Consider the following 12233-nt stretch of genomic DNA (forward strand, 5'->3'; position numbering starts at 1 on the left):
TTTGTGAGGTGTCATCTTCATACTCTGTCCTTTTACCCACAGCTGAACACAAAAAGAAGTAATACACTGCTGTAAATGGATTAAACATTAATAAATTAATTTAGTCCCTTCTAAAGTCTAACTAGTGCCTCATTAAAAAGTTAAAGCAAATGCGCATACAGGGTCCATTGTTTACCGTTTGGGCCCTGAAGTGAGTTTTACATCAAAATTAACAACTGAATAAGGGAACCTGACTGTTCTAAGACTGATGAAAAATTGTCGGGTTTCCCTGATGTGGAAAAAGACTGATGAAAGACACATGAAGTCTGTCAGTTTCGTTGTTTATTGGTGATAACATGTTCCGTTACAGTTTCTGGACAGCTAGTGTGCGTTCTCATCTACAAACAGACATTTTCTTGGTGTCTTGCAGACAGAGGAGGCCAGGGTGTGGTCATAAAACAGGTTTTGGATAAACCTGAGGAAGTGGCCTGATGACACTCTCACTCACACACAGATAAACACACTCCCACTACCACACAGACATCAGCTGGGACGGTTAAGAACAGAAAAGTGTTTCGTCCTCATAGCCGCGAGCAGCGAGGCTTCTTCAGGGGGTCTACGGGCTGCTGCTGTTGGCCACCAGGGGTCGACAGTCACTGGGACAGGAAGTCCAGGGCAGTGTCTCTCTCCTCCACCAGCTCGGCCGCTGTGGCGTCCATCTTGGCCCGGGAGAAGTCGTTGATGGCGAGTCCGTCGACCATTTTCCAGGTCTTGTTCTGTGGAGAATGGCAAAGGTCAGGTTTTCTAAGATAGAGCATGCAAATGAATAGTCAGTGAAGAGGACAACACAAACGAAGACCTCCATCTGGACTCTGAACTGGGTAGAAAGTTAAGGATACACAAGTTTCTCCATTTAATGCTACAATAAAACTTCTTAGAAACACTGCTCCTGACAACAGTGTTTTTTGAAAGGTTCTGAGGCTTCTAAAGGCAAATGCTGAGGGACATTAAGGGATTTTAGAATAGAATAGAAGAGTCTCTGTCAACAATAGTGCACTATAAGTTAGTATACAACACAGTAGAATATAAACATACGTTAGAAATTAGTACATATAAAAAGTAAAAGTGCACTAAATAGACTGTGATATTTATCTGCCTTCCATGGATAGTGTTTCAAAATGCCTTCAGATCAACTTTAAGATTGTTTTTTTTTTTTTTATAGAAAAAAATTAATGAAATTTCAGATTATTATAGTTGGATGCTATTTTCTTAAACAACATAGCTCAAAATTCCAGTTTGGTTTGTGCAGCTTCATGGTTGTATTGTGCTTTCAGTGTGTTGTGACAGAGCTCACCTTAATCTGGACAGGGAAGGAGTAGATCAGATCCTCAGGGATACCGTAGGAGTTTCCACCAGCGTAAACACCCATAGAGATGAACTCGCCCTGTGGAAAGGAAACTCGTGTCAGTGTGAAAACAGCACTGTTACAGGCTTTAAATGTCACACTACACAAAATGGAAGTGGCTGTTTATTCTACCAGGGCTCAGATGAAGCGAAAGATTACAATAAAATGTTTTATATAATTAACCATTGTCTGAAAAGTGAAAATTCATCAGGAATTTCAACAGGATCAAAACAGTCAAAGCAAAAAAAAAAAAAAAACACGTTAAAGTAGCAAGTGAACATTACTGAGCCTCAACAGCAAGATTTAAAATAAGACATATCTAGGGTTCCAACACTTTTTAGAGACAAAATCTGAAAACTTTCCATGATTATTCAGACTGATAATAGAATTTCCTTAACTTTTCACACTATAAAAGTACATCTATCTATGTAGACAAGATTTATTACCAATAAAATCATCTGACCAAGTGTAATTATACACAGAAAAAAAAGGCAAAACAATATAGTGCAAATGATGTAATGTCATCGTGACCAATTTAGATCTGAAAGCAAATTTCAACACTTTCAAGGTAAAGTCTGAAGAATGGAAAAGACAGACTGAATCTTGAATCTTTGAAGTAAACTTATGAGGAGTGCCATGTGAACTGTAAACCCTAAAATGAAAGCTGATGTGATTTTATGTTTCTTTATTTTGTTTTTGTTGTTATTTATCTTCCCCTTAACAAAGAAATATTCATAATAAGTACAAAAATGCTTTAATTTTAAAGCGTTTGTTGTTCAACTGTCAACATATACATTTATGAAAAAACCTTAAATATAACACGACAGATAAATATTTGCCATCGATGAAAAATAGGGATGTCCTAATCTGATGTAATGATCAGTATTGGCTGCCGATCTGGCATTTTTTAGAAGATCAGATCAGATTTAGTCATGAGATTGGGCCGATCTGGGCCCAGGTCTGGGGGGGGGGGGTGGTTAACAAACATCCTACCCCCTCAAATTAAAGTTTCTGACGGTAGGGAAAAGGACTCATTATAAGGTACGTACGGTAGTGATGCACGAGTCAGGTATTTTTTCAACCCACGGGGCTTTCGTGGAATTATTTGACCTGACCCAACCTGCCTCACAAATAAACTGACATTCTTTGACCCACGCCAACCTGACCCACAAGTAACCCACTGATCCACACATTAACGTACGGCATGGAACGCCCCCCTATATAATACCTGGACGGACCTGTCCATAGAAATACTCCAGCAGTAGCAAACATACGGCCTGTGGGTCAAAACTGCCCTGCCAAAGGTTCTAATCTGGCCCACAGTATGAATTTGGAAAGTGCAAAAATTATATTAAAATTATTAAGACTCAAAGGTGTCATAGTTGTTTTAGTTCAGGTTCCACATTCAGACCAATTGTGATCCCAAGGAAAACAAAACAAAACATAATAACCTGTAATAATAACTCCAAATTTAAATCAAAATTTCATAGTAAAAAGTTGTTATTGGATCAGTATTGGATCGGTATTGGCAAAACTAAGAAAAATTGGATTGGAAGCAAAAAAATCCAGATTGAGACATCACTAGAAAAAAGACTTTTATGACGTAAAAGCAGTGAAAACACTTGAGGAGGTAGTGATATTTAAGTCTGTGCATCTGTTTCTGTGAATCTGGATGGAAATGCTAAACTAATATTCTGTTCCATTTCCATGTTTTCATTTGTTTAATTCCTAGCGAGTGATCTGCAGCCTGCATCCACACTGACCTCTTTGGTCCCGAACCAGATGTCCCTCATGTGGTCGCAGATGGCCTTGGCAGCAGACATGGCGCTGGACAACTTCCTGGCCTTGATGACGGCAGCACCGCGCTGCTGCACAGTCTGCAGAAAAACAACAAATAGGACTGACTTAGTGGCAAACAGTAACTGTAAGAATGAGTGACAAACAGCAGGATGGCTTAGGTCGAAATAAAAGTTGGTCAATAAAGGCACAAATTTAATATTGAGAAAACCAAACAAAATAAACAAAAAAAAGAAACAAGAAAACAGGTGAACTCACTGAGATGAAGTTTCCTCTGAGCCAGGCGTCGTCCTTCACGGCATCGTAGGCTGCCATCTCACTGCCATGGACATTGACCTTGGCGTGGTGGACGTCGGGGTACTGGGTGGAGGAGTGGTTGCCCCAGATGATGACGTTCTTCACGCTGTCAGAGGAAACGCCACAACGCATTGCCACCTGCAGGTAACACAAGGGATTAACAACCAGTGCATCTGCTTTCCCCAAACTTCAGGTCTGGATCCAATATTCACTGTCCAGAGCCGTTTACATTGTGTCCAAATTGTCTCAATAAAACAAATGATAATACAACGATATGTGAACTCATTTTCAGGATTAAAATAGAAGTTTTCTCTGGATAGCTTCATAATCCTAAACTTTGTGAAATGGAGAGAAGGAGATTCTATCAAAAGTGAAACAACAAGACAAAAAGGAAAAAAGGATACAATTGAACTGATGCTGTGTAAAAGACAGAATAAAAGAGACGTACAAGAAAAAGAATGTAAAAAACAGAACATGCCGGTGAGCTACAGGGCCACTGGTTCTATCAAGAGTCAATACGTTGAATTTGTGAGGTTGACAGGTTCTGTTCTATATTAGAGTCCTGTGGTGTTAATGTAGGAGATCAATCTCCCAATAGAAGTAGTAGTAGTAGTAATGTAATCAAAGTTCATATATGACTTCTATCAGTGCTCAATAGGAACTATATTGATATCTGTAACTATTTCCATGTTATAAACCATCAAAATATGGACCATAATAAGTATATGGATTGACAGGATTAGTGGATCAAACATTATTTGATATTTTGGATTAGTAGATGCTTTTGCACATTTAGGTCTTTGAGGGATAAGATCAACTAGATGTATGGTTACTGATGGTGTAACATACCTAAAACTGTGCTGCCATTACAAACTCTAGACACAACATTTTCATGAAAATAGATTTCAGCAAAACAAGTAATAATAAACTACAAATGCACTCTGAGAGCGCAGACCTCTGCCAAGGCAGATCAGTCGTAGTCCCCCTGAAACACCACCAAATTTTAAACATTTGTTCTTTGTGCCAGTATCAACATTTCCTGAAAATTTCATCAAAATCCTTCCAGAACTTTTTGAGTTATCTTGCTAACAGACAGACAAATAAACAAAAAAAATCTGCCTCTCCTCCCCCCTCATCACCACCAAAATTTAATCATTTGTTCCTTGTGCCAGTACCAACATTTTCTCAAAATTTCATTCAAATCCATCCATAACTTTTTGAGTTATCTTGCTAACAGACAAACAAACAGACAAACCCTTATGAAAACATAACCTCTGCTATTCCTTGGCGGAGGTAATAAAAAAAATTATTCATGTCCTGCATGTTTTTGATTCTTCTATTTCTGTAATAATTTTTGGATTACATTGTCCTTAGACACTTGTCGTTTATCTTTAATGTGATCTCTGTGTGTTCGTGTGTCTGGTCTTCTATTTATATTATTATAGGGACACAAATGTATGTTCCCATAGAGTAAATTGTTAAATATAAGTTTAGGTTTAACTTTAAGAGTTAAGGTTTGGCATGTTGTGCTGAGCCTCCACAAAACGAGTGGAAGTCACTGTAACGTCCCCTAAACAAATGGAAACAGGTGTTTGTGTTTGCGTACCTGGGAGCAGGCTCTGTTATGGTCCAGTCGGGTCAGGCAGGAGAAGTTCTCTTTGGGGATGGATGGAGCAGACTTGGAGGCGATCAGACAGTTGGTGTTTGCAGGGTTTCCAACCACCAGGACCTGACGGATGACAATCAAACAATTCCGTTAGACAAAAAAAAAAAAGTCTTATAAGTCTTATAAGTTCTGCTAAAAGTTTTTGATCATGTAAGAACCTTTTTCTGTTTTTTCTTTGGGTTATTAGTAAGATATTAACATTTTGATGTGAGTAATTAATCAGTCTTTTCAGTCTTAGCTTCTTAAATGTAAAGACTTGGATAAACCAGTTTTAGATTTTGGACTGATTATTAGTGAAAGAAGATATCTGACCATTTCATTTTGGAATGAGAGCTGATTAAGAATATCTATTCAATAAACCCAACACACACACACACCAATAAAAATCACACTGGTCGACAAGTAAAATGCCTCCAGAATAAAAGTAGTAAAAGGGCAAATAGAATGGGTTTTAGTCAAAAAGAAAGCTTGTGTCAGAGCTACTAGATCTACTTCAAAACACTGTCTGCACATTAAAATACATTCACTTTACAGGTTCTTTATAATGGAACATTTATCAATCTCTTGTATAAATGTACATAAACCAATATATACGTGTGATAACACTTTGTCAAAAACATCAGCAAACCAGCACTTTTGTCATTCATTTTCCAATTAACAATATATAAGTACATAAGACTTAGCACATTTAGTCTGAGGCAGATAATTTGTCATAAAAAAATAAACTAAAATTGCAGGCCACTGTAATTTAGAGGTGGTATAATAATGACATTTCATTTCTTTTCTACACAGATCTTCTGCATGTGAATCCTTGACCTTTGACCTAACTGGATTCTTGCGTTCTTTACGTCATTAGGGGCCCTGAGGCTGTGGACTTATAAATTACACCAAGCACCCAGAGGAACTTTGACCCCTTGGCTCTGAAGGCCGCTGGTGTTCCATCAATTTGCAGAAACGTGAAGCTGCTCGATGTGGAACAGCAGATTTAACAGAGCAGCAGTTAAACCGTTGACTTTGTTAAAGGTTAAGCATTTTTTCCCTTTGGTCTGGACACAAAGGAAACAGTGTGAGCACTTTCATTTCCCTGAGCTGAACCACCATCAACAGCCAGACCGCTTCTCTCTTTTAACCCACAAAATAATCACATAGCTTCAAAGAGGAACCAAGAAGAAATGACCAAGCAAGTGCTATGTTGTGTGTTGAATTTCATCTTTTAAGATTCACAGACAAGGCATTAAACATGCAAAACCCGCAAGGAGAAGATTTCAGGTTTTTTTTTTTAACACTGCACAATTAAAGTGTCATGTTTATGGCATTAATTGTACTTTGTGCAGTACTTTTAAGCAAGAGGCATAAATTCAGTAAAAAAAAAAAAAAAATCACAATAAATGCACCACACTGGACCTTTTTATCACGTGAATTAGGCGCGTGGGCAGAACCTATAGGGAGCAGCCATTGCCGGTCATAAATGACGTACCTGTCATTGATTCCGGGTGATACGTATGAGTAAACCAGCAGAGACTGAGTGGAAAGTATGTGTTCACGCTTGTTGCTTGTGCTTAAGCTTGGGTCCCCCCTCCCCCCCACAGCCATATTAATTTGAATTAATTCATATAAACTCAAATAGATAGTAATTGATACAAATACATCATTACAAATATTAAATTATCTAACTCATGATTGTATTGTGGCTGTCTCTGCCGCTACTGCCACCACAGTAATACTAGCAAATTAGACTACTGGTATTATTGGTATTATATATTTTTGTATTATTACAATAATTATTATTTTCCTCCTCACACCCCCCTCTCTCTTTCTCACTTTCATTCACACTCCCCTCTTTTCCTTTTCACTATCGCCCCTAATCAAGCTATACTGTTTAGTTGCGCTTTACATTTATTATCTTTTTCATTGTAATATGATGCTGTCATTGTTGTTGTTTGTCATTACTCTGTCGTTGTTGTTGTTTTAGGTTTGTTTATTTGTTTGATTTTCCCTTTATTTATGTGTTGTTGCTTTTCTGTCAACAATGTCTTGTTAAGTATCACTAATTAAAAAAAAAAAAAAAGGGTGCACAATTAAAGTGTCATGTTTACGGCATTAATTGTACTTTGTGTATTAAGCAAGAGAGGCACAAATTCAGTAAAATAAATAAATAAATAAGTAAAATATAAATGTACCACACTGGACCTTTTTATTGTGTGAATTAGGCACGTGGGCAGAACCTATGGGGAGCAGCCATTGGTGTTGTACCTGTCGTTGATTCCGGGTGAAAAGTATGAGTAAACAAGCAGAGACTGAGTGAAAAGTATGTGTTCACGCTTGTTGTTTGTTCTTAAGATTAGCATTCCACCATTGTCCTAGAGATGCGACCCAGCACTGGTCGATAATGTGTCATCTTAGACTGGTGTCTGCTGCATAAGGTCAGTGACCAGTCCATCACAGCCCAGGTAATCGGAAAAATCAACGAGTCTGCGTCACTACTGGTGCTGGAACAGCCCGAGAGGGAGGAAACATGTCACTTACCATGACTGACTGATGGAGCAGTGACTTAGTACTGGCACATACTTGATAACGGGCTATAAGGAAAGTTACCGAACAAAACCACTAGTATTATACATGACCTTTTGAGATAGCTAGCAATGGGAATTCACTACAGGTACCCTTTAACCCTCAGGAGTCTGAGCCTATTTTGGCCGTTTTTGAGTATTTTGATTTTACCTTTATATGCTATTTAAAGAAATGTTAATTACACCCATGTTTGGGATCTTTTTTTCAGCACAACTTCACCTATCTCATCTGTCTATTATTTTTTCACCTTAACCTACTATATCAACACAAAAGGCCAAAAAACACATGAAAAATACAAAATCCGATTTGAAAAATTTATATAATTTATTGCATAAATAACACAAAGATACTTAACGAACCTTTTCAAAGACTTCAAAAGTGAATATTGGTTCCAAATATTGGGCATATAAAATCAAAATTGTAATAAATTAGAACTATGCTCAAATATTTGGCATAAAAGCATATCTTTACATAGGTGTTTTCTCACCCCCACCTCCCCCCACTCCCGGTTTCCACATCCAGTTCAGGTGGGGTCATTCTCACCCTTACCTGCTATGCTAATGCAGTCTGCAGATTAGAATCCGCACACTTGGCCAAGTTTTTCCATTTTGAAAAAGGACAAAAAATAATGAAGATATGGTCAGAAATATAACGCTTGCTTTATATCACTATAATAACGCTGTATCGCTTGTTTGCTCCGGTTTCAAACCATCATATCTCTGGTTGTATTTGCTCTATCAACATCAAATACATCAACATCAAGTCAGCACTTTTGAAAGCAATTGTACGTGACAGACTTGATGCTACAAAGTGTTGAAAATGCCATGTGATTCAGTCATGGAGCTGTGACCGTGGACCCCTAAGGGTTAAAGCCTGGGAGAGACATTCAGTCTTTGGGAAACAGAAAGGAGCACTAGTTTATAACAAATGACCATCACTTTTTACAGCAGAATGCAGAGCCAGCAAAAAATGATGGCCAGTATCTAACTTTGGACAAGATGCAGCGAGGTGCATTTAATCATTTCAGACCATGGAGCTCTATGAATGCGGACGAACAAGATTAATCAAGCTATAGAAATGTAGACAATACTGTTTGTAGGATGGACTTGATGCTGCTGCTTCCTGTCCAATACAATGCAATACTACATGCACAAACTCTTACGTTCAAATGCTTTTGTGAAAAATAAACGGCAGAATGCGTGTGTGTAATACTGTGCACTATGGGCATATACTGGCTGGGTCACTGTGTGTGTAATACTTAGAACTGTGCTGGAATCTGCGCAGTGCTATTGATTACCAGCTACTGGCTCTGTTTGCCTACTGTCATTATCCTTTGCAATGCAACTGCACTGAATTATGGGATATTTATGCTGTTGATATATCCAGAGCTTACATACTGTAATATTTACCAAAATTTAGTATCCAATTCACTATAGGTACCACACAACTACAGTTTTGGACATGCTGAAACATCTTGAGGACAGTTTTAATATACTTCTATGCATGTTAGCTTGGAATGTCAGATACGGCCATACTGTCATTATAGTCACCTGTATGAATGTGCAACCCTGTCCCATTTGTGTGCAATCAATCTGATTTAAACCAAAAGAGTTTCTGATTTTTGATCAATCAGTCATGATTTTAGAAGAAATGGTCATCTTCCCCTACATCTGGAGGATATGATGTATTGGCAGTAACACCACAACGCTTCAATTTTAATGAGGATGCATTTCACCTTACACATAAATACTGCAGCTCATGTCAGAGTTCAGTTTCCTGCTCGTCTGATTTGTCTGCACAATACTGTCTGTTTATTTTTTTCTATTGTCTTGCTTTGCATTCTGCACATGCCACTCCTTCAAGATTTTACTCTGTTCTTTCAGCTTCCTCAGCGAAATCTTTGAATGTTGTTTTGTTATTTTTATAGGTAGTTCAACAATTCGCCAAAAGACAGATGTTGAAAATAAGCCATAAGTTGTTTTTTTTTGTCTTTTATGCATTTTTTGCTTAATGTATAGGAGATGGAGAGAGAGAGGAAATATGAGGACAGAAATCCCCCAAATCCCCCAAATCCCCCAACCCAGATTCGTACCATAAGAAAAGAACCTGTCAGTCGAGAACAAACTGCCATTACCTTGACCGTCTTCTTGGCATACTTGTCGAGCGCTGACCCCTGTGTCTTGAAAATGGCCACGTTGGCCTTCAGCAGGTCCTTCCTCTCCATCCCCTCCTTCCTGGGCATGGAGCCCACCAGGATAGCGGCATCGATGTCCTTGAAGCCCACCTCCACTTTGTCTGTGGGGATGACCTCTGTGGCAGGAAGAGAACAAAAGACATTTAATAAAACTAGAGCCTTCAGTTGTCAAGTTCATCTGCTGAAGAACCATCTCCCAGTTTGGGTCCAGGAGGAGGACACCCTCCTGTACAATGTTCTCTGAGGTTTTACTGAAAAGCGCTTTGTTGTGAAATCAAACTTTCTGATTGTAGTGTCTGTGTACTTTTCTGCAAAGAAAATTTATAAAAGCATAACAAATTAAACTAACTACCTTTTAGTCTCCATATGGAACCTTTTAGGCACTGGCCTGGCTTACACCATAATATATTTTGAGCTGAATGATGAAATGTGGATGCGATATGTGATAAGAACCCATAGGAAACAACTTTTTGAGTCTGTGAAAGTGACACAGTGATAAAAGGTAGAAGCACCGTTGTTGTTTTCTCCACTGGACACAGCTGTAAATAAAAAATAATAGAGTTTGATGCTGAAATATCAGCGTTTCTTTAACACAGGTGAGTTTGATTCTGAGGCTGAATGTATAAAGTTATTATCTCTGCTAAGCTGCCATTTGTTGATCCACAGTTCAGACTAAACTGTGACAATTCTGACCTTGTTTGTTGGATTCCAAATAGATTTTTAGTGCAGCTACTGACAACACAAACCGTACACAAAACAGAGGTGATTTGTGGTTTTACTGTGGTTGTTTTCTGTCTAAAAACAGAGCAGAGCTAACAGAGCTATAATGTAAACTTATCAGTTGATGCAGCACATGAACATTATGGAACACTGTTATTTTGAACGACTGTTAAAATCAGCATCTATGAGTTTTAGTTTGAAGAAGAAAATTTTATAATTCCATAATACAGATGTGTGTAAACAATGAGCTTTATACTTTATTCAGTGACTGATACAGTCTGTGGATAGATAGGGTTGATTTGTTAGTGGTTTTGGTCCCGAGTGTGTTCTCGTACACCTTCCCCCTGCTGGTAAGTGTGTGGAACATCAACTTTGAAGATATTTATTCACCACATCACTACTGTGGTGAATAAATATCTTCTTGGGAGCTCACAGGTTGTATGGACCTTATGTTATTTTTTCATTCACTGTATTTTTTGGGGGGGTCTTCCACACCTTTTAGCAACTGGATGTGCGTGTCATCATCTCTTTTCATGAAATATCAACATTACATAGAACCACTTTGACAAACAACCCCTGAGGATGGTAAACCTGTGATATATACCATCTGTACATCATCACCAGTACTAAATTAACTGAAAATCAATGTATGACATTGCTCTAAAAACCCCTTTTAATGAACAAAAGACAACATGGCTATAATATAATTGTCAATTTTGATATTTTGCATCATCATCCAAACAAAAAGGCTGAATTTGTTAAATAATTACATCATCTAATGAACAGCCCTGACCTGAAAACAGAATATTCCACACCACAAATGACTGGAGGTTCACATTTTGCAGATTAAAACACATGTATGTACTGTATTGCGTCTAATATTTTTTGAATTCATTTAAATATTTGTGGCATTTTCATATCACTCAACTTCAATTTCTATTGTTTTCTTGCTAATTATTTACTGTTCATACTTTATGACTGTACACATGAGGACTGAAAAGGGTTTCTGCAGATAAATTCCTGCCGTCGGTGCTGATCCTGACGATAAGATGCGTTCGCTGTCTGGTTGTTATTAGCTGGTATCAGGCTGAACTTCAGTCAGGGATCATTTTACCTCCCCTCATTGTTGTCCCACCACTGCTCTGATTGGCTACAGCGCGACCTCAATAACCGGCCAATCAGGAGCCTTCTTTGTGACACTCCTTCCTCCTCCCCACAGTGAGGTTATGAAGGACAAATAACTCGGTAGATGTCAAACAGACGGATCAATGAGCCTCTGAACGCACCAACTGATTCAGGTTGATACAAGATGGAAACGCAATAAATCCATAGAGAGGAGTTTATTATATTACACAAAACATTTACTCATTTCACCCTTAGTGTCAAACTATGCTGATGTTTTGCATTTATTCGTCCATAATTCAAGTCGGTGAGATTTCAGCCCCCACCCAAAACATCTGTGGAATCTTAAGAGAAACTGCTGTTGCTGTCAATCAGGTTCTTTGCCAGCTTTAATAAATGCATATTAAAAAGATGCTGCCCATCAGAGCTAACCACAAATATTTTGCACAGTCATGACAAATGTTTTCACTCAGCTGCAGTAA

At 38.2% G+C, this 12233-nt stretch overlaps 1 protein-coding gene across 2 annotated transcripts in view; it reads right to left on the reverse strand.

Annotated features, from left to right (window-relative positions):
• Window positions 1-303: 303 nt before the first annotated feature.
• The window catches only part of LOC115417107 (malate dehydrogenase, cytoplasmic-like), a 35518-nt gene continuing 23588 nt past the window's right edge, over window positions 304-12233 (reverse strand). For both annotated transcript variants that reach the window (XM_030131096.1, XM_030131104.1), the window contains exons 4-9: window positions 9850-10025; window positions 5085-5207; window positions 3440-3616; window positions 3148-3261; window positions 1334-1423; window positions 304-755 (exon numbers count right to left, since the gene is read on the reverse strand). In XM_030131096.1, the coding sequence (XP_029986956.1) occupies window positions 633-755; window positions 1334-1423; window positions 3148-3261; window positions 3440-3616; window positions 5085-5207; window positions 9850-10025 (803 nt within the window). In that variant the 3' untranslated portion in view covers window positions 304-632. The remainder of the gene's footprint in view (window positions 756-1333; window positions 1424-3147; window positions 3262-3439; window positions 3617-5084; window positions 5208-9849; window positions 10026-12233) is intronic.

The sequence above is a fragment of the Sphaeramia orbicularis genome, chromosome 1 (assembly GCF_902148855.1).
Source record: "Sphaeramia orbicularis chromosome 1, fSphaOr1.1, whole genome shotgun sequence".
Taxonomy (NCBI): Eukaryota; Metazoa; Chordata; class Actinopteri; order Kurtiformes; family Apogonidae; genus Sphaeramia; species Sphaeramia orbicularis.